General features: G+C 45.6%; 1 protein-coding gene across 1 annotated transcript in view; it reads right to left on the bottom strand.

Annotated features, from left to right (window-relative positions):
- Positions 1-16,310: 16,310 nt before the first annotated feature.
- The window catches only part of c15h20orf96 (chromosome 15 C20orf96 homolog), a 46,056-nt gene continuing 36,113 nt past the window's right edge, over positions 16,311-26,253 (bottom strand). The window contains exon 11 of the mRNA XM_060836164.1: positions 16,311-16,505. Coding sequence (XP_060692147.1) covers positions 16,445-16,505 — 61 coding nt within the window. The 3' untranslated portion in view covers positions 16,311-16,444. The remainder of the gene's footprint in view (positions 16,506-26,253) is intronic.

Genomic DNA, 26,253 nt, shown 5'->3' with positions numbered 1-26,253 from the left:
TTCCCACAGAGTTCTCGGGTACACCTGATCAGGTCCTGGGGATTTATCCACCTTTAACCATTTCAAGACATCCAGCACTTCCTCTTCTGTAATCTGGACATTTTTCAAGCTGTCACCATGTATTTCTCTACAGTCTGTATCTTTCATATTCTTTTCCACAGTAAATACTGATGCAAAATATTCATTTAGTATCTCCTCCAACTCCCTGTGTGGCTCCACACATAGGCCAACTTGCTGATCTTTGAGGGGCCCTCATCTCTTCCTAGTTACCCTTTTGTCCTTCATATATTTATAACCGAACACATTCACACAGAGCTGCTGGGAGGGTGTTACTGAACACATTCAAACAGAGCTGTTGGGGAAGGAGTTACTGAACACATTCACACAGAGCTGCTGGGGAGGGAGTTACTGAACACATTCACACAGAGCTGCTGCGGAGGAAGTTACTGAACACATTCACACAGAGCTGCTGGGGAGGGAGTTACTGAACACATTCACACAGAGCTGCTGGGGAGGGAGTTACTGAACACATTCACACTGAGCTGCTGGGAAGGGAGTGACTGAACACATTCACACTGAGCTGCTGGGGAGGGAGTGACTGAACACATTCAGACAGAGCTGCTGGGAAGGGAGTTACTGAACAAATTCACACAGAGCTGCTGGGGAGGGTGTTACTGAACACAATAACACAGTACTTCTGGGGAGGGAGTTATTGAACACATTCAGACAGAGCTGCTGGGGAGGGAGTTACTGAACACATTCACACAGAGCTGCTGGGGAGGGAGTGACTGAACACGTTCACACAGATCTGCTGGGGAGGGATTTACTGAACACATTCACTCAGAGCTGCTGGGGAGGAAGTTACTGAACACATTCACACAGAGCTGCTGGGGAGGAAGTTACTGAACATATTCACACTGAGCTGCTGGGGAGGGAGTTACTGAACACAATAACACAGTACTTCCGGGGAGGGAGTTATTGAACACATTCAGACTGAGCTGCTGGGGAGGGAGTTACTGAACACATTCCCACAGAGCTGCTGTGGAGAGAGTAACTGAACACATTCACACAAAGCTGCTGGGGTGGGAGTTACTGAACGCATTGACACAGAGCTGCTGCGGAGGAAGTTACTGAGCATATTCACACTGAGCTGCTGGGGAGGGAGTTACTGAACACAATAACACAGTACTTCTGGGGAGGGAATTATTGAACACATTCACACAGAGCTGCTGGGGAGGGAGTTACAGAACACATTCATACAGAGCTGCTGGGGAGGGAGTTACTGAACACATTCACACAGAGCTGCTGGGGAGGGAGTTACTGAACACATTCACACAGAGCTGCTGGGGAGGGTGTTACTGAACACATTCACACAGATCTGCTGGGGAGGGTGTTACTGAACACATTCACACTGAGCTGCTGGGGAGGGTGTTACTGAACACATTCACACTGAGCTGCTGGGGAGGGAGTTACTGAACACATTCACACAGAGCTGCTGGGGAGGGTGTTACTGAACACATTCACACAGAGCTGCTGGGGAGGGAGTTACTGAACACATTCACACAGAGCTGCTGGGGAGGGTGTTACTGAACACATTCACACAGAGCTGCTGGGGAGGGAGTTACTGAACACATTCACACAGAGCTGCTGTGGAGAGTTGCTCAACACATTCACTCAGAGCTGCACGGGATGGAGTTACTGAACACAGTCACACAGAGCTGCTGGGGAGGGAGTTACTGAACACATTCACACAGAGCTGCTGTGGAGGGAGTTACTGAACACATTCACACAGAGCTGTTGGGGAGGGAATAACTGAACACATTCACACAGAGTTGCTGGGGAGTGAGTGACTGAACACATTAGCACAGAGCTGCTGGGGAGGGAGTTACTGAACACATTCACACAGAGCTGCTGGGGAGGGAGTTACTGAACACATTCACACAGAGCTGCTGGGGAGGGAGTTACTGAACACAATCACACAGAGTTGCTGGGTACACAGTTAACAAACACATTCACACAGAGCTGCTGTGGGGAGAGTTACTGAACACATTCACACAGAGCTGCTGGGGAAGGAGTGACTGAACACATTCACACAGAGCTGCTGGGGAGGGAGTTACTGAACATATTCACACAGAGCTGCTGGGGAGGGAGTTACTGAACACATTCACACAGAGCTGCTGGGGAGGGAGCTACTGAACACATTCACGCAGAGCTGCTGGGGAGGGAGTTACTGAACACATTCACAGAGCTGCTGGGGAGAGAGTAACTGAACACATTCACACAGAGCTGCTGGGTACACAGTTAACAAACACATTTACACAAAGCTGCTGGGGAGGGAGTGACTGAACACATTCACACAGAGCTGCTGTGGGGAGAGTTACTGAACACATTCACACAGAGCTGCTGGGGAGGAAGTTACCGAACACATTCACACAGAGCTGCTGGGGAAGGAGTGACTGAACACATTCACACAGAGCTGCTGGGGAGGGAGTTACTGAACACATTCACACAGAGCTGCTGGGGAGGGAGCTACTGAACACATTCACGCAGAGCTGCTGGGGAGGGAGTTACTGAACACATTCACCCAGAGCTGCTGGGGAGTGAGTTACTGAACATATTCACACAGAGCTGCTGGGGAGAGAGTTACTGACCACATTCACACAGAGCTGCTGGGGAAGGAGTGACTGAACACATTCACAGAGCTGCTGGGGAGAGAGTTACTGAACACATTCACACAGAGCTGCTGGGTACACAGTTAACAAACACATTTACACAAAGCTGCTGGGGAGGGAGTGACTGAACACATTCACACAGAGCTGCTGGGGAAGGAGTGACTGAACACATTCACACAGAGCTGCTGGGGAGGGAGTGACTGAACACATTCACACAGAGCTGCTGGGGAGGGAGTTACTGAACACATTCACACAGAGCTGCTGGGGAGGGAGTTACTGAACACTTTCACACAGAGCTGCTGGGGAGGGAGTTACTGAACACATTCACACAGAGCTGCTGGGGAGGGAGTTACTGAACACTTTCACACAGAGCTGCAGGGGAGGAAGTTACTGAACACATTCACACAGAGCTGCTGGGGAGAGAGTTACTGAACACATTCACACAGACCTGCTGGGGAGGGATTTAGTGTCATAGAGTCATTGAGGTGTACTGCATGGAAACAGACCCTACGCTCCAACCCGTCCATGCCGACCCGATATCTCAAACTAACCTAGTCCCACCCGGCAGCGCCCGGCTCATATCCCTCCAAACCCTTCGTATTCATATGTCCATCCAAATGCCTCTTAAATTTTGTAATTTTACCAGCCTCCACCACGTCCTCTGGCAGCTCATTCCACATACGTACCTCCCTCTGCGTGAAAATGTTGCCCCTCAGGTCTCTTTTATATCTTTCCCCTCTCACCCTAAACCTATGCCTTCTAGTTCTGGTTTCCCCGACACCACTGAAAAAGACTTTGTCTGTTTATCCTATCCATGCCCCTCATAATTTTGTAAGCCTCTATAAGGTCACCCCTCAGCTTCCAACGCTCCAGGGAAAACAGCCCCAGCCTGTTCAGCCTCTCCCTGTAGCTCAGATCCTCCAACCCTGGCAACATCCTTGTAAATCTTTTCTGAACCTTTTCATGTTTCACAACATCTTTCCGATAGGAAGGAGATCACAATTGCATGGAATATTCCAATAGTGGCCTAACCAATATCCTGTACAGCCGCAACATGACCTCCTAACTCCTGTACTCAATACTCTGACCAATAAATGAAAGCATATCAAACGTCTTCTTCACTATCCTATCTACCTGCGACTCCACTTTCAAGGAGCTATGAACCTGCACTCCAGGGTCTCTTTGTTCAGCAACACTCCCTAGGACCTTATCATTAAGTGTATAAGCCCTGCTAAGATTTGTTTTCCCAAAATGCAGCACCTCGCATTTATCTGAATTAAACTCCATCTGCCACTTCTCAGCCCATTGGCCCATCTGGTCACGATCCTGTTGTAATCTGAGGTAACCTTCTTCGCTGTCCACTACACCTCCAATTTTGGTGTCATCTGCAAACTTCGTATCTGTACCTCTTATGTTCGCATCCAAATCATTTATGTAAATGACAAAAAGTAGAGGACCCAGCACCGATCCTTGTGGCAATCCACTGGTCACAGGCCTCCAGTCTGAAAACAACCCTCCACCACCACCCTCTGTCTTCTATCTTTCAGCCAGTTCGGTATCCAAATGGCTAGTTCTCCCTGTATTCTGTGAGATCTAACCTTGCTAATCAGTCTCCCGTGGGGAACCTTGTTGAACGCCTTACTGAAGTCCACATAGATCACATCTACTGCTCTGCCCTCATCAATCTTCTTTGTTACTTCTTCAAAAAACTCAATCAAGTTTGTGCGACATGATTTCCCACGCACAAAGCCATGTTGACTATCCCTAATCAGTCCTTGCCTTTCCAAATACATGTACATCCTGTCCCTCAGGATTCCCTCCCTTGCCCACCACTGAGGTCAGGCTCACTGGTCTATAGTTCCCTGGATTGTCTTTACCGTCCTTCTTAAACAGTGGCACCACGTTTGCCAAACCCCAGTCTTCTGGCAACTCACCTGTGACTATCAATGATACAAATATCTCAGCCACAGGCCCAGGTATCACTTCTCTAGCTTCCCACAGAGTTCTCGGGTACACCTGATCAGGTCCTGGGGATTTATCCACCTTTAACCATTTCAAGACATCCAGCACTTCCTCTTCTGTAATCTGGACATTTTTCAAGCTGTCACCATCTATTTCCCAACAGTCTGTATCTTTCATATTCTTTTCCACAGTAAATACTGATGCAAAATATTCATTTAGTATCTCCTCCAACTCCCTGTGTGGCTCCACACATAGGCCAACTTGCTGATCTTTGAGGGGCCCTCATCTCTTCCTAGTTACCCTTTTGTCCTTCATATATTTATAACCGAACACATTCACACAAAGCTGCTGGGAGGGTGTTACTGAACACATTCACACAGAGCTGCTGGGGAGGGAGTTACTGAACACATTCACACAGTGCAGCTGGGGAGGGAGTTACTGAACACATTCACACAGAGTTGCTGCGGAGGAAGTTACTGAACACATTCACACAGAGCTGCTGGGGAGGGAGTTACTGAACACATTCACACAGAGCTGCTGGGGAGGGAGTGACTGAACACATTCACACTGAGCTGCTGGGGAGGGAGTTACTGAACACATTCAGACAGAGCTGCTGGGAAGGGAGTTACTGAACAAATTCACACAGAGCTGCTGGGGAGGGTGTTACTGAACACAATAACACAGTACTTCTGGGGAGGGAGTTATTGAACACATTCAGACAGAGCTGCTGGGGAGGGAGTTACTGAACACATTCACACAGAGCTGTTGGGGAGGGAGTTACTGAACACATTCACACAGAGCTGCTGGGGAGGGAGTGACTGAACACGTTCACACAGATCTGCTGGGGAGGGATTTACTGAACACATTCACTTAGAGCTGCTGGGGAGGAAGTTACTGAACACATTCACACTGAGCTGCTGGGGAGGGAGTTACTGAACACATTCACACAGAGCTGCTGGGGAGGGTGTTACTGAACACAATAACACAGTACTTCCGGGGAGGGAGTTATTGAACACATTCAGACTGAGCTGCAGGGGAGGGAGTTACTGAACACATTCCCACAGAGCTGCTGTGGAGAGAGTAACTGAACACATTCACACAAAGCTGCTGGGGTGGGAGTTACTGAACGCATTGACACAGAGCTGCTGCGGAGGAAGTTACTGAGCATATTCACACTGAGCTGCTGGGGAGGGAGTTACTGAACACAATAACACAGTACTTCTGGGGAGGGAATTATTGAACACATTCACACAGAGCTGCTGGGGAGGGAGTTACTCAACATATTCACACAGAGCTGCTGGTGAGGCAGTTACAGAACACATTCATACAGAGCTGCTGGGGAGGGAGTTACTGAACACATTCACACTGAGCTGCTGGGGAGGGTGTTACTGAACACATTCACACAGAGCTGCTGGGGAGGGTGTTACTGAACACATTCACACAGAGCTGCTGTGGAGAGTTGCTCAACACATTCACTCAGAGCTGCACGGGATGGAGTTACTGAACACAGTCACACAGAGCTGCTGGGGAGGGAGTTACTGAACACATTCACATAGAGCTGCTGGGGAAGGAGTTACTGAACACATTCACACTGAGCTGCTGGGGAGGGTGTTACTGAACACATTCACACAGAGCTGCTGGGGAGGGAGTTACTGAACACATTCACACAGAGCTGCTGGGGAGGGTGTTACTGAACACATTCACACTGAGCTGCTGGGGAGGGTGTTACTGAACACATTCACACAGAGCTGCTGGGGAGGGTGTTACTGAACACATTCACACAGAGCTGCTGTGGAGAGTTGCTCAACACATTCACTCAGAGCTGCACGGGATGGAGTTACTGAACACAGTCACACAGAGCTGCTGGGGAGGGAGTTACTGAACACATTCACACAGAGCTGCTGTGGAGGGAGTTACTGAACACATTCACACAAAGCTGCTGGGGAGGGAGTTACTGAACACATTCACACAGAGCTGCTGGGGAGGGGGTTACTGAACACATTCACACAGAGCTGCTGGGGAGGGAGTTACTGAACACATTCACACAGAGCTGCTGGGGAGGGTGTTACTGAACACATTCACACTGAGCTGCTGGGGAGGGTGTTACTGAACACATTCACACAGAGCTGCTGGGGAGGGTGTTACTGAGCACATTCACACAGAGCTGCTGGGGAGGGAGTGACTGAACACATTCACTCAGAGCTGCTGGGGAGGGAGTTACTGAACACATTCACTCAGAGCTGCTGGGGAGGCAGTTACAGAACACATTCACACTGAGCTGCTGGGGAGGGAGTTACTGAACACATTCACACAGAGCTGCTGGGGAGGGAGTTACTGAACACATTCACACTGAGCTGTTGGGGAGGGAGTTACTGAACACATTCACACAGAGCTGCTGGGGAGGGTGTTACTGAACACAATAACACAGTACTTCTGGGGAGGGAGTTATTGAACACATTCAGACAGAGCTGTTGGGGAGGGAGTTACTGAACACATTCACACTGAGCTGCTGGGGAGGGTGTTACTGAACACATTCACACAGAGCTGCTGGGGAGGGTGTTACTGAGCACATTCACACAGAGCTGCTGGGGAGGGAGTGACTGAACACATTCACTCAGAGCTGCTGGGGAGGGAGTTACTGAACACATTCACTCAGAGCTGCTGGGGAGGCAGTTACAGAACACATTCACACTGAGCTGCTGGGGAGGGAGTTACTGAACACATTCACACTGAGCTGCTGGGGAGGGATTACTGAACACATTCACACAGAGCTGCTGGGGAGGGAGTTACTGAACACATTCACACTGAGCTGTTGGGGAGGGAGTTACTGAACACATTCACACAGAGCTGCTGGGGAGGGTGTTACTGAACACAATAACACCGTACTTCTGGGGAGGGAGTTATTGAACACATTCAGACAGAGCTGTTGGGGAGGGAATTACTGAACACATTTACACAGAGCTGTTGGGGAAGGAGTTACTTAACACATTCACACAGAGCTGTTGGGGAAGGAGTTCCTGAACACATTCACACAGAGCTGTTGGGGAACGAGTTCCGAACACATTCACACAGAGCTGCTGGGGAGGGAGTTACAGATCACATTCACACAGAGCTGCTGGGGAGGGAGTTACAGAACACATTCACACGGAGCTGTTGGGGAACGAGTTACTTAACACATTCACACAGAGCTGCTGGGGAGGGAGTTACCGAACACATTCACACGGAGCTGCAGGGGAGGGAGTTACTGAACACATTCGCACAGAGCTGCTGGGGAGGGAGTTACTGAACACATTCACACAGAGCTGCTGGGGAGGGAGTTACTGAACACATTCACACAGAGCTGCTGGGGAGGGAGTTACTGAACACATTCACATAGAGCTGCTGGGGAGGGAGTTACTGAACACATTCACACAGAGCTGCTGGGGAGCGAGTTACTGAACACATTCACACAGAGCTGCTGGGGAGGGAGTTACTGAACGCATTCCCACAGAGCTGCTGGGGAGGGAGTTACTGAACACATTCAGACAGAGCTGGAGGGGAGGGAGTTACTGAACACATTCACACAGAGCTGGAGGGGAGGGAGTTACATTGCTTTCGGAAGTGTCTGTTTAACCTCTTAGACTGCTTCACCATTCCTTTACACCATATCTGATCTGTAATTTAACCACACCGTGGTTATGTAGAGTCATAGACGTCTACAGTATGGAAACAGGCCATTCGGCCCAACATAATCATGCCATTCAGTTTTTACAATTTTATCTCATCCCATTTGCCTGCGTTTAGTCCATATCCTTCCATACCCATCCTCTCCAGGTACCTGTCTAAACATTCCTGAATGACAAAATTGTACTTGCCTCCACTAATACTTCTGGTAGGTAAAAACAATGACTGCAGGTGCTGGAAACCAGATTCTGGATTAGTGGTGCTGGAAGAGCACAGCAGTTCAGGCAGCATCTGAGGAGCAGTAAAATTGACGTTTCGTGCAAAAGCTCTTCATCAGGAATACAGGCAGAGAGCCTGAAGGGTGGAGAGATAAGCTAGAGGAGGGTGGGGAGAAAGTAGCATCGAGTACAATAGGTGAGTAGGGGAGGGGATGAAGTTGATAGGTCAGGGAGGAGGGTGGAGTGGATAGGTGGAAAAGAAGATAGGCAGGTAGGACAAGTCATGGGGACAGTGCTGAGCTGGAAGTTTGGAACTAGGGTGAGGTGGGGGAAGGGGAAATGAGGAAACTGTTGAAGTCCACATTGATGCACTGGGGTTGAAGTGTTCCGAGGCGGAAGATGAGGCGTTCTTCCTCCAGGCGTCTGGTGGTGAGGGAGCGGCGGTGAAGGAGGCCCAGGACCTCCATGTCCTCGGCAGAGTGGGAGGGGGAGTTGAAGTGTTGGGCCACAGGGCGGTGTGGTTGATTGGTGCGGGTGTCCTGGAGATGTTCCCTAAAGCGCTCTGCTAGGAGGCGTCCCGTCTCCCCAATGTAGAGGAGACCACATTGGGAGCAATGGATACAATAAATGATATTAGTGGATGTGCAGGTAAAACTTTGATGGATATGGAAAGCTCCTTTAGGGCTTTGGATGGAGGTGAGGGAGGAGGTGTGGCCGCAGGTTTTACAGTTCCTGCGGTGGCAAGGGAAGGTGCCAGGATGGAAGGGTGGGTTGTAGGGGGGCGTGGACCTGACCAGGTAGCCCATTCCAGACACTTACCATCCTCCGTGTGAAACAATTGCCACTCTGGACCCTTTTGTATCTCTCCCCGCTAACTTAAACTTATGCCCTCTAGTTTTAGACTCCCCTACCCTGGGGAAAAGCTGTTGGCTACCTGCCTTGTCTATCCCTCTCATGATTTTATAAACCCCTATAAGGTCACCGCTCAGTCTCCAGTGAAACTAGTCCCAGCCTATTTAACCTCTTCTTATAACTCAAACTTTCCAGTCTGTGTAGCAGGGTAAAAAATGAAGTCTGCAGATGCTGGAGATCACAGCTGAAAATGTGTTGGTGGTTAAAGCACAGCAGGTTAGGCAGCATCCAAGGAATAGGAAATTCGACGTTTCGGGCATAAGCCCTTCATCAGGAATCCAAGTAACCCTTTACCTAATCAAAATGGAAAAACTTTTGAAATTTTCAACTGACTACAAGCTCAATGCCATGGTGGCGAGCAAGGGTGGAAGAGGTGTCACCTCACCCAGAATAGCTGAATTCTAATCTGAAGGTAAATCACAGAAGTGTGGATGCTGGAAATCTGAAGGAAGACCAGAAATTGCTGGAGAAACTCAACAGGTCTGACAGCATCTGTGGAGAGAGAGCAGAATTAATGTTTCCAGTGACCCTTGAAACATTAACTTTGGTTTCTCTCCATAGTTTCTCCAGCAACTTCTGTCTTTGTTTAATTTCTTTTGTTAATTTGTTTAAGCTTCTCTCCTTACTCTATCAAATCAATTAATCATCTCAAACACATCTCGATTTGATCACTCCTTAATCTTCACAACCCAAACCCAGTCAATGTAGGGTACTGACCTAGCAACAAGTTAAGAAAGTTGGATGGGTTACTCATAGATTCTTATTGAAGAAGAGAGGAAGAGAGAGAGATGGAGATGTAAAAGCAGACAATTGCAAAACATGCAGGGGTTCAGGCAACCAATGGCAAGTCCAAGAGAATGAGATTCTTTCATTCCCTATTCCAAAGCAGAAACACAGATCATTTACCTTACCTGGTGCCTGAGACCACTGTGCATTCCTGTCCTCACTGCACAGGGTGTTAATTTCTCTGTTGACAAAAGGACAATGCGCATTACACAACTGAGACTTTCCATCAGAATGATCAATTTCCATTGGAATTTCCATGATCTTTGAAACTAAATATATTTACCATGGTGATGGTGTCTGGTTCCAAAGCATTGTTAATAATTCAGTAGCTTGCCTGGCAAAGAGATGAACTCTCACATTTTCTCTCTTGTCAGGCTTTGCGAGTTTAAAACTAGAAGATGCAGGATTTAAAGAAACCAGAATCTCACGGAGATCAGACACTAGAGCTGTTTATTTCCACCACAAGAGTTGTCGATCTAGAGAACAGTCTTATTATTATCAAGAACAGTTGATACTGTAACAGTCAGTCTGCACTTAATAAAAGGTGCATTAATATTCTTGGACGGATAATTATCAGAGCTAAATTTCCATGTGAGTATAGAGTCATAGTCATAGAGATGTACAGCATGGAAACAGACCCTTCGTTCCAACCTGTCCATGCCGACCAGATATCCCAACCCAATCTAGTCCCACCTGCCAGCACCCGGTCCATATCCCTCCAAACACTTTCTCAGCATTTACTCATCCAGATGCTTTTTAAATGTTGCAATTGTACCAGCCTCCACCACTTCGTCTGGCAGCTCATTCCACACACGCACCACCCTCTGTGTGAAAAAGTTGCTCCTTTGGTCTCTTTTATATCTTTCCCCTCTCACTCTAAACCTATGCCCTCTAGTTCAGGACTCCCCTACCCCAGGGAAAAGACTTTGACTATTTATCCTATCCATGCTCCTCATGATTTTGTAAATCTCTATAAGGTCACCCCTCAGCCTCCGATGCTTCAGGGAAAACAGTCCCAGACTGTTCACCCTCTCCCTCTAGCTCAAATCCTCCAAACCTGGCAACATCCTTATAAGGAGAAAGTGAGGTTTGCAGATGCTGGAGATCAGAGTTGAAAATGTGTTGCTGGAAAAGTGCAGCAGGTCAGGCAGCATCCAAGGAACAGGAGATTCGACGTTTCGGGCCTGAAGAAGGGCTTATGCCCGAAACGTTGAACATCCTTGTAAATCTTGTCTGAACCCTTTTAAGATTCACAACATCCCACAGTCCAAAGACGTGTGGGTCAGGTGAATTGGCCATGCTAAATTGCCCATAGTGTTAGGTAAGGGGTATATGTAGGGGTATGGGTGGGTTGCGCTTCGGCGGGTCGGTGTGGACTTGTTGGGCCGAAGGGCCTGTTTCCACACTGTAAGTCTAATCTAATCTAATCTTTCCGATAGGAAGGAGACCTGCGAAGATTTCAATGATAACAAAATGCTTTAGTCTTTCCTAACCACCCCTGGATATCTTTGATGCCCTGCAGCAACTTCATAGAATCTGCTAGGTCTCTGAGAAAGTTATATATTTAGTTCCATTACCCTACTGGTTTGGGTTAGTGGCACCAGAACTGGGAAAGTACAGGGACGAGGGGAGTCTGCACTGTTGAGATAATCTACAGTTAAAGATGTAAATGTGCTGGAGACAGTTCAGAGAAGGCTTGCAAGCCTAGTTCCAGATGGACAGATTCTCTTATGAGGGAAGGTCAGATGGGAGTAACTTCTAAGGGGTAACTTGATTGAAACATGTAAGATCCATTCTGAGGAAGGGTCACTCGACCCAAAACGTTAACTCTGATTTCTCTCCCCAGATGCTGCTAGACCTGCTGAGCTTTTCCTGCATTTTCTGCTTTTTGTTTCTGATTTACAGCATTCACAGTTCGTTCAGTTTTTATTAAGGTCCTGAGGGATCCTGATAGGGTGAAGGTGGAGAGAATGTTTCCTTTCCTGGGCAAGTCTGAATCAAGGGGTCACTCTCTCAAAACCAGGGCTCACCATTTAAAACAGAGACAAAGAGAATGCTTCTTTTTTCTCTCAGACAGTCGTCCTGAGAACTCTGCCTGAAAAGGTGGTAGAAGCAGAGTTTTTGAATATTTTCAAGGCAGAGGGAGAGAGATTCCTATCAAACAGGGAGGCGACAGATTATCAAAGGTAGGTGAGAATGGACATTTGAGGTTGTAATCAAATCAGCCATAATCATATTGAATGGTGGGGCAGGTTTGAGAGGAAGCATGCCTTAACCCTGCTCACAATTTGTATGTTTCTCTGTCCTAGAGAGCCGCCCAACTAAGGCAATATTTCAAACTAAAGGCAAAAGATCAAATTTGGGAAGATGCAGTAAATAAAATAGCAAAGTCAAGGCATGTGAGAAATACTGGAAATGATGAACAGACCATGACAGCAAGGATTAGAGAGAGCAGATCTAAATGTAGACCACCAGATTAGGCTGGAGGTTGCAAAAATAAAAAAATACAGTGAAACTAAAGGCTCTGTTTCCAAATGTAAGTAGCATTTTAAATTAAACAGGAACAGATCGGGCAAATAAAATATTACAATCTAACAGCGAATACAGGTTGGTGGAGTGGAAGGTGAGGATCAGAGATGTTCTGTCCTTGTTGCGATTGGAGGGGTAGGGTTCAAGGGCAGAGGATTGGGATGTGGATGAGATGCGTTGTAGGGCATCTTCAACCACGTGGGAAGGGAAATTGAGGTCTTTAAAGAAGGAGGCCATCTGGTGTGTTCTGTGGTGGAACTGGTCCTCCTGGGAGCAGATATGGCAGAGGCGGAGGAATTGGGAATATGGGATGACATTTTTGCAGGAGGTAGGGTGGGTGGAGGTGTAATCCAGGTAGCTGTGGGAGTCGGTGGGTTTGTAAAAAATATCAGTGTTGAGCCGGTCATTGTAGGTGGAGACGGAGAGGTCCAGAAAGGGGAGGTGTCAGAGATGGTCCAGGTGAATTTAAGGTCGGGGCAGAATGTGTTGGTGAAGTTGATGAACTGTTCAGCCTCCTCGTAAGAAAAGGTGGGGAGTGGTGCTGGTGTAACTATGGAAGATGGACTGTTCTATGGACAAAGAGACAGGCATAGCTGGGGCCCATACGGGTGCCCATGGCTACCTCTAGTCTGGAAGAAGTGGGAGGATTGGAAGAATATTGAGGGTGAGGACCAGTTCAGTTAAATGAATAAGAGTATCAGTGAAGGGATACTGGTGGGGATGTTGGGACAGGAAGAAATGGAGGGCTTGGAGGCCCTGGTCATGGTGGTTGGAGGTGTAGAGGACTGGATGTCCATGGTGAAGATGAGGCATTGGGAGGCAGGCAAATGGAAGTCTTGGAGGAGGTGGAGGGTATGAGTCCCTCTACATCCAGTTGTAATTCAGTATTCAGAGGGTGGTAGAAGTCCAGTAACTAATGACACCAATGAATATGGGGATAACATGACATCTTGGTGCTGAGGTAGATGATCAGCCATGATGCAGAATGACACAGTAGCTTCAGGGTATGTTCTCTCACTGCTCCTATGTTCCACTCATCCATAAAATATCTCTTTTGCAGTTTTCAAAGCCTTGACATTTTTCCTACTGTGTGCTTTCTTGATGGTTAATTTTGGGGGAATTTCTATATCGGTAGAGGGTGAGGCGAAACTGAGAGTGCTTGGTAGAGAATAGTAAATATGAAAATAGGTATGAGAAATGAGAAGCCAATTTACCATCAACAGGCCTCTGCTGAAGAGATTACAATCCTTTGCTGCACAGTAGCTGTGATAATGGTGTAATGGTAATGTCACTGAATTAGTAATCCAGAACCTCAGGTTAATGCTCTGGGAACATGTATTTGAATCCTGATACAGCAGATGGTGTCAGTGAATTGAATTTAAACAAAGCCAACCGCTGGTGACCATGTGATCAGTATTAGTCATATAGCTGTACTGTATGGAAACAGACCCTTCCATCCAACTCCTCCATACCGATCAGATATCCTATCCTAATCTAGTCCCATTGCAGTGATCTGGCCCATATCCCTTCAAACCCTTCCTATTCATATACCCATCCAGATGCCTTTTAAATGCTGTAATTGTACCAGCCTCCACCACTTCCTCTGGCAGCTCATTCCTTTCACACAACACTCTCTGTGTGAAAAGGTTGCACCTTAGGTCCCTTTTAAATCTTTCCCCTCTCACTCTAAACCCATGTCATCTAATTCTGGACTCCCCCACCACAAGAAAAAGACCGTATTTATTTATCCTATCCATGCTCTTCATGATTTTATAAACCTTTATAAGGTCATCCCTCAGTTTCCAACGCTTCAGGGAAATGAGCCCCAGCCTATTCAGCCTCTCCCTATAGCTCAAACCCTCCAACCCTGGCAACATTCTTATAAATCTTCTGAACCCTTTCAAGTTTCACAACATCCTTCCTATAGCAAGGAGCCCAGAATTGAATGCAGTATTCCAAAACTGGCCTAACCAATGTCCTGTACAGCTGCAACATGGCCTCCCCATTCCTATACTCGAAGAAGGGCTCATGCTCGAAACGTTGATTCTCCTGCTCCTTGGATGCTGCCTGACTTGCTGCGCTTTTCCAGCAACACATTTTCAGCTCTGATACTCCAGCATCTGCAGTCCTCACCTTCTCCCCGCACAACCAATAAAGGAATGCATACGCAATGCCCTCTTCACTGTCCTATCTACCTGTTACTCCATTTTCAGGGAACTATGAACCTGCACTCCAAGGTCTCCCTGTTCAGCAACACTCCCCAGGAACTTACTATTAAGTGCATATGTCCTGTCCTGATTTGCCTTTCCAAAACTCAGCACCACTCATTTATCTAAATTAAACTCCATCTACCATTCGTCGGCCCTTTGGCCCATCTGATCAAGGTCCTATTGAACTCTGAGGTAACCTTCTTCACCGTCCACTACACCACCCATTTCGGTGTCATCTGCAAACTTACAAACCATAAGTTTCACATCCAAATCATTTATATAAATGATGAAAACCAGTCATTTGAAAAAAAAAGATTATTTCATTCACTGTCGCCCCTTTAGGATGGAAACATCTCACCCTTGTCTGGTCTGGCCTATTGCGATTCCAGACCCACTAGCAAAATTGGTAATAAATGCAGGCCCAGCCAGTGACACCCACATCTTGTGAATGAATTTTTTAAAAAAACTTAATTCTGTAATCTCCAATCCCTGCTTCAATTTTAATGGTATGCCCCTTGCCTGTAGCAGATTATAGCAGAAAGATTCTACCTTGTGAAAATTTTTAATCATTTGAAACATTATGATCGCATCACTCCTTTCCTCAAGGGAATACAGGCTAGTGTAGTTAGCATGTCCTCATCACTTAAACCTTTTAGCTCTAGTACTCTCAGCTGATGACTGATTTGAGTCAACGCCAGTTATTGATCCAATCTCTCTTTCTGCTGTTGTGACTGATAGCTACTCTTGCCATGAGCTGTGTTTCATGATGTCACACTGGTCTGTCCTGCACCACCCTCACACACCCACACAGCTCATGTGCAACAGCTTTTGTAATCTCCATCACTGCTAATTCCATCTATAATATTATATCTGATATTTTCTTCAATTCCACTCTTCCTCTACGGATTCCACTACCCTGCATTCATCTTTAGGAACTTGGACCTGGATAAGATTTGCTGATGTTGAGTTAGGTTTTGAAGTAGCATTGCTGCGAAATATATTATGTATTATGAGAAGTCCTGTGCTTCATATGGGACAAAAAAACCTGGTCCTGTAATATAAAGGCAGTCAGTTTGGAACTTCATTCCTGGGATGGCTACATCAAAAATATTGAATGGTACTGACAGATGCCATTAATGTATTAATACTTGCAATTAAATATTAAGTAATTTTCAGTGCTGTAAACCATCTTTTCCTTCATTAGGGAGGTTTCAGACATATACAAACTCCTGGTGAAACATAATGTCAGAATGCAGAAATGGAGAGGAAAACTTACAAATAACAATGGGACTTATATAATGAATGCAGAATAGGTAAAACACAGATTAAGTTCTGGAAATAGTTTTATTTCTGCACGATTGTTATCCAGTCTTCCTCGGTATCTTTCTGTACACATAGAAATTCCAGCCAAGGCAATTCAGCAAGTGCCACGTATTGGAATGTGTCAATAAAAAGATCAGGATAATGTCTGAAACAACTCAAGAACCTGGAGTTAAATGGGAAGGCAATTTTCTCTTTGAATGTTCAACACTACGTCCATATCAGGTGTGCACCTGTGGGGTCAAGGAAAGAGTAGGTTACAATTGAATGAATCAAAGAATCACCAAATCTGTCTTGGTGACAGTAATTTACCCAAGCCAAACTCTGCCCACACTTGATATGCACCAAATCAAAGAAATAAAGTTTTTTTTGCTCACTGACAGGATGCAGATATGGGTGGTAAGTCCAAAATTTCTTGCCAATCCATAAATTTCTGCAGGAAAGGCAACTTTCCAGAATAGAACATACACAGATGCAAAAAAAGAGCAAAGGTAGAACATCCTGCTCCTTCGCTAAGGTCATTGCAGATGTTTGTGTTTCAAATTCTACATCCTCGCTTAACCCCAATAACCCTTAACCCTCTGCCCAACAGGAATCTATCCAGCTCTGTCTTCAAAATATTCAATGACCTCATCTCCACTGCCTTCTGAGACAGCATTCCAAAGTTACAGAGATCTCTGAAAGAAAAAACTCTGATCTCTGACCCAAAAGGGCAGTCTACAATGTCTAGTAGTTATGGGCTGTCTTATATTCCTGGAAACATCCTTTCCATGTTTATCTTGTCAAGACCATTCAGGACCTTAGACCTCAGGCTAATCCTCATTCTTCTAATCCCCAGTGCAAACAAGCCCAGCAAATACAAACTATTCCTCCATCCCAGGTTATGAGTGGAGTAAGCTTTCTAACTTGTGGGGAGAGATGCATGGAGCATGAACACCAACAAAGACTAAACGATCCGAATGGCCTGTCACTGTTTGCAAATTCTTTATATAATGTTTATTTTGGTTTTAGCATCTTGATTTAAATCAATGGCATTATTTTGTTAAGGACAAGTGACTCTTGATTAATCAGCCATTTCTGTTTTCTGTTAAAAGTGTCTAGTTCAATACTAGGATGGATCCATATCACCCCTACAGTATGGACGAAGGCCATTCGGCCCATCAAATCCACACTGACCCTCCGAAGACCATCCCTCCCAGACCCACTCTAGCCGTGTAACCCTGTACTTCCCAAGGCTAATCCCCCAAAACCTACACATCTCTGGACACTATGGACAATTTAGCATGGTCAATCCACCTAACCTGCACATCTTTGGGAAGAAACGGGAGCACCCGGAGGAAACCCATGCGGACACAGGATGAATGTGCAAACTCCACAAGTACAGTCACCCAAGGCTGGAATCAAACCAAGTTCCATCGCACTGGCAGGCAGCAGTGCTAAGCACTGAGTCACCATGCTGCCCACTACACTGGTGCAACAATTTGTTTCCATAACACTAATAAATGGGGTAAAATGATAAAGACTAGAGGTTGGGAATTGTAATCTAGCAGCATTGCTTCTTTTCAGGAAACTGTTATATTAACTTCCCTCTTTACCCCCCCTGTAGGTAGGTCTTAGCAACATGATTTTATACAAGTGGGAGATCTTCCCATGGGAAAGTTAAACAGATAAATATAATCTGGCTTGTGTTTTACTCTTTGCTGTTCAAAAATCACACAGTTCCACTCTGGTGAGATTGGGCTGACTGCACCAACAACGTTGGATAAATTGAACTTGAAAACCTCATGCTGCCTGGCAAAAGATGCTAACAATTTTACTGGATCTGCTCCTAACCCTTTAAACCTCCTTCGTCCCTCCTTGCTCCTTCACAAATATCAAAATATACTGCAACAACAACTTAACGTCTTCAATGTAGTGAACTATCCTTATCCTGAGGGTGCTACATAGAAATGTTATCAAATACAATTTGACACTGAGGCACTTAAAGAGGTATTCAGGTTGACACGTTCACAGGAGGGAGAATAAACCACTTCAGAATGATTTGGTCAGAGGTACACAGGAACAAGAGTGGGCAATTCAGACCCTTGAGCCTGTACTGCCATTCAATGAGATCACGGCCAATCTGTGGCCTTACTCCCGATACTGATTTAGTCCATTTCCCTTAATACCTTTTTACTAAGACCTATCTATCTCAGATTTTACACTAAAAACTGATCTGGCTGTTTATGGAAGAGAGTTGTAAACATCTTACCACCCTGTGTGTGTAGATTTAAACAGACATCTGAAAGAAGTTGGTGATTTACTTCAGCCACAAACATTGATCAGTAAAACAATTAATCCCAGTTTATTCCTAAATCATGTTCCCTGATATTTATTGCCTCTTGATCCCTTTGTTGCCTTCAGCTTTGGTGGCTGTGTCTTCAGCTGCCTGAGACTCAAGCTTCGCAATTCCCTCCATAAACATCTCTGCCTCCCCTCCCCCTTTAAGAAGCTCTTCAAGATCTTCCTCCTTGACAAACGTTTGGTTATCTATCCAAACATACAGGAGGTTCAACTTCAAATTTTGTTTGACACTGTCCCTATAAAGTGCATTGGGGTATAAAAGACTCTGTAGAAACGCAAAGTGCTTATCATATGTAACTATTATTAACTTTTTGCCATTGGATATCTCAATTATGTACTTCAAATGGGGACCATATTGGTGTGGGTGGGAACATACCCAAAACATTCAGTGGAAAATCATGCAACAAGTTGAGTCAAGGAGCATTAGGCACAGGCATTTTAAAAGGTATCTCTCTTGTCAATAGTATACCTAGTACCTACACAATATAGGCAGACACACCAGTGCTTTTTAAAGAGATGTTAGATGATGCCTTACTTTCTCTAACACAAACAGATCCCTCAGACACGATTTCAAGAAAAGCAGGTGAGTTCCTTCTACTGTCCTGGTCGATATCTATCCCTTAGATTAGATTACTTACAGTGTGGAAACAGGCCCTTCGGCCCAACAAGTCCACACCGACACGCCGAAGCGTAACCCACCCATATCCCTACATTTACCCCTTACCTAACACTACGGACAATTTAGCATGGCCAATTCACCTGACCCGCACATCTTTGGACTGTGGGAGGAAACCGGAGCACCCGGAGGAAACCCACGCAGACACGGGGAGAACGTGCAAACTCCACACAGTCAGTCGCCTGAGTTGGGAATCGAACCCGGGTCTCTGGCGCTGTGAAGCAGCAGTGCTAACCACTGTGCCACCGTGCCACCCTTAATCTACACCTACTACAGATAATTCAGTCACTTACTTAATTGGAACTGTGCGATTGTTCAGAAATTGTGTTTCTTGTTTTCTGAAATTATAACATTGTGCAGACTTAAATTTATGAAGCGTGTTGGAATGTCTGCGGCCAGCAAAAGTGCAAAAACAAGACTTCTGCTTTTAAATTAAAAACAGTTTGATTAAATGATGTGCATTACCTTTCTCAATGTGTGCTGTTCCTGAAATTTTTGCAAGAGATTGATAACTAAGGGAAAGCAGTAGAAGACTGAATGGTGTTGGACAACAGCTGCCATCTGCACGCTATACTTAGAACGACTAAATTTAGCAGAAAAATGCAAGTACTAACAATTTTCTTTTAATACAGAGGTTACTTTATATGGTTAGTTCGTCAGTGAAGAAGCCAAACTGAATGTACACTTTTAATTAGTTGTAGAATTCTCAGCAAGCAGTACGCTTTAAAGGATATTTTATTCATTTCTTCTTAGAGTCACATATGAATAATACAAAGGGATTTAGTCTCTATGCAGAGTTAGTACTAATTGGAAACAACAGGCCCCAAATAATATTGCAATATCAGCGCTGGTTTAACGAGAATGGAAATCCAGTGGTAAGTTTATATCCCAACACTAATTCCACACAAAACAATCCTCAATTTTTCACAATAAGCTTTTCACTGTGCTTTGGTACACGTGACAATAAATAAATTCAAATTCAATCATTACAAAATTAAGTCTTAAGTTTTCACTGTGCTCACAATTTAGCTCAGATACCAAAAACACAAATCTTCACAAATAGATTTACGACCTAGTTGCACATTTCACTCAGAAGGGGTTGGAGTGGATAAACAGTGGAGCTAGAAAAAAAACACAACAGGTCAAACAACACAGAAGGGGAGTTGATGTTTCAGGTTGGAACCTTCCATCAGCACTGGGGGAGGGGAAGGGGGCTGCAAAATAAATAGAGGGAGGCAGGTGGGGCTGGGGGAAAGATGGAAGGGATGGCAATGGGTGGATGCAGGTAGGTAGTGGCTATGATTGGTCAGTGGGAAGGGTGGAATGAACACGCCAGGTCAGGCTGAGGGGGCAGGGTGGAAGACAGAGACCTGGGAATGGGATGAGGTACGGGGTGGGTAGATTTGGAAGCTGGTGAATTCTACATTAAGGCTGTATGGTCGTAAGCTCCTGAGATGGATGAAGTGTTCTTCCTCCTGTTTGCGTGTGACTTTGTGTTGATGCTGGAGGTGGACCAAGGTGGACATGTTGTCAGGGGAGTGGTGGGGGAGTTGAAATGGCTAGCAGCTGGAAGGGGAGTTGACTGGAGTGTATGGACCATAAATTTTCCCTGAATCAGTTCCCGAGTTTGGACTCGTTCTGGATCATAATTTGATTTAGTTTGATTTATTAACCATGCAGAGATACCGGTGTTGGATAAAGTCAGTAGTCACACCACACCAGGTTATAGTCCAGCAGGTTTACTTGAAATCACAAGCTTTCAGAGCACTGCTCCTTCGTCAGGTGACGTGGGTGCCGAAAGTGCTCCAAAAACTTGTGATTTCACATAAACCTGTGGAACTATAACCTGGCATCATGACTTCTGACTTATTTTTGTCACATGTACCTAGGTACAGTGAAAAGTTTTGTTTTGTGTGTAGTACAGGCAGATTTTACCAGACAAAGTGCATTAGGGTATTGGAACAATGTTACAGCTGCAGAGAAGGTGCATAAAGAGCAAGGGCAAGATTAAAATTGAAATTTGAGAGGTCCTTTCAGAAGTCTGATAATAGTGGGGAATCAGGTGGTATGTGTGTCAAGCTTTTGTATTGTCTGCCTGATGGAAGATGGTGGAAAAGATTAGAACTTTGTGTGGGAGGGGAGTTTGATGATGTTGGCTGCCTTTACGAGGCAACGTGAAGTATAGATAGAGTCAATGAATGGAGAGTTGGCTTCTGTGTTGAACTGGGGTATGTTCACAACTCTCTGTAGCTTCTTCTGATCCTGGGTAGAGCCATTGCCATACCAAGCCATGATGCACCTGGATAGAATACTTTCTATGGTGCATCTATGTAAAGTGTTCAGTGTCTTTATGGACATGCCAAATTTCCTTGGCCTCCTAAGGAAATGGAAGTGTTGTGCTTTCTTTTGAATTATTGTGGAGGGAACTGCTGAAGTAGTATGACTATTATGAGTAACCAATTGTACCTGAAAATGTGTTCAGGAGAAGAAGGGCTTATGCTCGAAACGTCGATTCTCCTGTTCTTTGGATGCTGCCTGATCTGCTGCCTTTTTCCAGCAACACATTTTCAGCTCTGATCTCTAGCATCTGCAGTCCTCACTTTCCCCTAACCAACTGTACCCCATTGCACTCAATTTTAAGGATCATGTTTCATATAGCATAATAACAGGTGGAGAGCATTCGGTCCCTTGAGTCATTTCCTTCATTCAGTGATATATATGATTCACCTGTGGTTAATCTACTCCTCAACAGTCTATAATCCTTAATGCCCAACAAACACCAAAATGATTTCAATGTCAACATTTTCAATCAACCCCAAACATATTTAGATTGACTTCCACCATCCTTTACCAGAAGAAAGTGCTTCCTATTACCCTCCCGAATAATTTAAATGCAACTTTAAGGTCATGCCATCTTGCTCTGAACCCACCCACTGGAGGTAAACTCTACCCCATACACCCTATCAATTCCATTAATAACAAACATCTCATGAAATCACCCCTGGACTTCAATGTTCAAGAAGATGGGTGAGAAACTTGGCAAGGGTGTGGCTGAACTGGACACAACAGCAGGACAAGAGCTCTGCAACATTACTCTCTTGAAGTTTTACTTGGGAGTTGTTTTCACCCAGTGTGATTGTCACATTGCCAATGTAATTGCACAATAAAGAAAGAAAAAATGAGTACAGTTGCTACAACAGCTCACTTGCTCCATTTGGACATTCTTGCAACTCATTAAACGTTAAAGGTGTATCAACTCACCAAAGTCTGACCAGACCATAGCGCTGCTTTCTCATCAAGAGAGAGACAACTGGTGGTGATTTAACCAGAGAGCCACCAGACCTCAGGTGAGGGAAGAGGTTGCAAAGGAGAGTTCATGGTAACCTCAGCCATGGGGGAATTGAACCCATACTGTAGATATGACACTGCTTCGCAAATCAACCATCCAACTAACTGAGCTAAACCAATCCCCTACTCCAAGGAAAGAATATAGCTCTCCAGCAACGTGGATTTCTCTCTAACACATATTGCCTGTAACCTGTTGAGTATTTGTAGCAATTTATGGTTGTTGTGATTACACGAACGGTAGTGGGGCTCTAAAGCAACTTATTCCAAAATTAAGCAAGGAGCTTGCCAGTGGCATTGCTTAAGCCATGTGCAAGGTTTTAGATTTTTTAAGAAGAGTCACACCTAGCTTGGTTCAGTGTCAGTAGCTGCCTCATTTGCAGATCACAGGCAGTGTGTACGCACCAGCAAATTCTTGCAGCTCAATATACAAAGAACATCAGCAGGAGAAGGAGTAGGCCATCTGCCCATCAAGCCTGGTACACCATTCAATAAGATCATGGCTGATCTTTTTGCGGACTCAGCTCCACTTACCTGCCCTCTATCATAACCCTTAAGTCCTTTACTGTTCAAAAATCTATCCTTGCCTTAAAAATATTCAATGAGGTAGCCTCAACTGCTTCACTGAGCAGGGAATTTCACAGATTGACAACCCTTTGGGTGAAGAGTTTTCTCCTCAACTCAGTCCTAAATCTGCTCCCCTTACTTTGAGGATATATTCTCTGGTTCTAGTTTCACCTGCCCATGGAAACAACCTCCCTGTTTTTATGTTATCTATTTCCTTCATAAGTTTTCTATAAGATCCCCTCTCATTCTTCTAAGTTTGGACGAATATAGTCCCAGTCAACTCAATAACCCTTCATAAGGCAACCCTCTCAACTCTGGAATCAACCTAGTAAACCTCGTCTGCACCCTCTCCAGTGCCAGTACATCTTTTCTCAAATAAGGAGCTCAAAGCTGTACACAGTAATCCAGGTGTGGCCTCACCAGCACCCTATACAGCTGCAACATAACCTCCCTGCTTTTAAACTCAATCCCTCTAGCAATGAAGGACAATATTCCATTTGCCTTCTTAATTATCTACTGCAAAACAATGTTTTGTGATTCATGCACAAGGTCTCTCTGCACAGCAGCATGCTTCAATTTTTCACCAATTAAATAATAGTCCATTTTGCTGTTATTCATACAAAAATGGATGACTTCACACTTACAAACATTGTACTCCAACTGCCAGACCTTACTTACTCACTTAACCTATCTACATCCCTCGGAGATTTTGTGTCCTCTGCACACTTTGCTCTACCACTCATGTTAATGTCAATGCAAATGTTGACATACTACACTTCATCCCTAACTCTATAAATCATCTATGTAAACTGTAAACAAATGCAGTTCTAACACTGATCCCTGAGGCACATCACTAACCTTTGATCCCGAATCAGAAAAACACCCATTTATCCCCCACTCTTTGCACCTTTATCTTATGCAGCCAGAGCTCTGTGTGGCACGTTGTCAAATGCCTTCTGGAAATCCCGATACATTACCGATGTAGTGGACAATGGGAAAACGGGAATGTAGTGTCCTCAAAGAATTCCAGTAAGTTAGTTAAACATGAACCCATGCTGCGTCTGCCTGATAGGACAATCTCTATCCAGATGTCTTGCTGTTTCTTCCTGATTATTGATGCATTTTCTCCACTACCAAGTTAAGCTAACATAGCAGCTTGCCTCACCCTTTGAAAATCTACTGATCAGTTCCAAACACAGAGATATTTGTGGGACAAGAAAGCCCCGGCCCCTACCTCCACAACAACAATGTTGGCCAACAATGTAATCAGCACTACACAAGGAATGGCAGATATTTCGAATTAACCTGTTCAGACATAGCATGACACACATCTGAAGGAGGTTGAACTTGAACTCAGGCCAGGCAAAAGGAAGGATTGCAGATGCTGGAGATCAGAATCAAGATTAGAGTGGTGCTGGAAAAGTCCTGATAAAGGACTTTTGCCCGAAATGTGAATTTTCCTGCTCCTCGGATGCTGCCTGACCTGCTGTGCTTTTCCAGCACCACACTCTAATCTTGAACTCAGGCTTCCTAGCCCAGAGGTGGGGCCATTACTACTGCATCACTAGAGTCCTAATAAATGATATTCTGGGCCTCACAGAGACAGTGCAACTAAGGTTCATCACATTAATGGGATGAGGGGAGTAATCACATGGGAGAGATCATGCAAAATGAGCCTGCACTCTCTGGAGTTCAGGAGGAGGACAGGCTTGATGTTGAGAAGTGGTTTCCTTTGGCTGCAGAAGTCCCAAATGAGGACACATTCCATGTGCATTAAAAAGTCAGCCATTTAGGATTCAGACGAGGAGAAATTTGTTCATTTTGAAAGATGCAAATAGATGGAGGTGGTTGGTCAGCTGACCTTTTTTAAAGGGTGCAGCAGGCTTGAGGGGATGTATAATTTATTCCTGCTTCTATTATAACTATCTTCTGCACACCTTGTACTGCATATTTTAAACAAGATATAAACATGACTGACAGCAATTAGTTCGTATCTGCTCCCAGGAGGACCAGTTCCACCACAGATGGCCTCCTTCTTTAGAGACTGCAATTTCCCTTGGTTAAGGATGCCCTCTAACGCATCTCGGCCACATCCCACCCCTCCGCCCTCAGACCTCACCCCTCCAACCGTAACAAGGACAGAACGCCGCTGGTGCTCACCTTCCACCCTACCAACCTTCGCATAAACCAAATCATCCGCCGACATTTCCGCCCCCTCCAAACACACCCCACCACCAGGGATTTATTTCCCTCCCCACCCCTTTCCGCCTTCGCAAAGACCATTCCCTCCGTGACTATCTGGTCAGGTCCACGCCCCCTATAATCCACCCTCCCATCCTGGCACATTCCCCTGTCACCACAGGAATTGCAAAACCTGCGCCCACACCTCCTCCCTCACCTCCATCCAAGGCCCTAAAGCAGCCTTCCACATCCAAAGTTTTACCTGCACATCCACCTATATTATTTATTGTATCTGTTGCTCCCAATGCGGTCTCCTCTACATTGGGGAGACGGGACGCCTCCTAGCATAGCGCTTTAGGGAACATCTTCGGGACACCCGCACTAATCAACCCCACTGCCCCGTGGCCCAACATTTAAACTCCCCCTCCCACTCTGCCAAGGACATTCAGGTCCTGGGCCTCCTTCATCACCACTCCCTCACCACCAGACGCCTGGAGGAAGAATGCTTCATCTTCCGCCTCGGAAACTTCAACCCCAGGGCATCAATGTGGACTTCAACAGTTTCCTCATTTCCCCTTCCCCCACCTCACCCCAATTCCAAACTTCCAGCTCATCACTGTCCCTATGACTTGTCCTACCGGCCTGTCTTCTTTTCCACCTATCCACTCCCCCCTCCCCCTCTGAGCTATCACTGTCATCCCCACCCCCACTCACCTATTGTACTCTATGCTACTTTCTCCCCACCCCCACCCTCCTCTCACTTTTCTCTCCACCCTTCAGGAACTCTGCCTGTATTCCTGATGAAGGGCTTTTGCCCGAAACATCAATTTTACTGCTCCTCGGATGCTGCTTGATCTGCTGTGCTCTTC

The sequence above is a fragment of the Hemiscyllium ocellatum genome, chromosome 15 (genome assembly GCF_020745735.1).
Source record: "Hemiscyllium ocellatum isolate sHemOce1 chromosome 15, sHemOce1.pat.X.cur, whole genome shotgun sequence".
Taxonomy (NCBI): domain Eukaryota; kingdom Metazoa; phylum Chordata; class Chondrichthyes; order Orectolobiformes; family Hemiscylliidae; genus Hemiscyllium; species Hemiscyllium ocellatum.
This window is presented reverse-complemented; position numbering and strand designations above follow the sequence as displayed.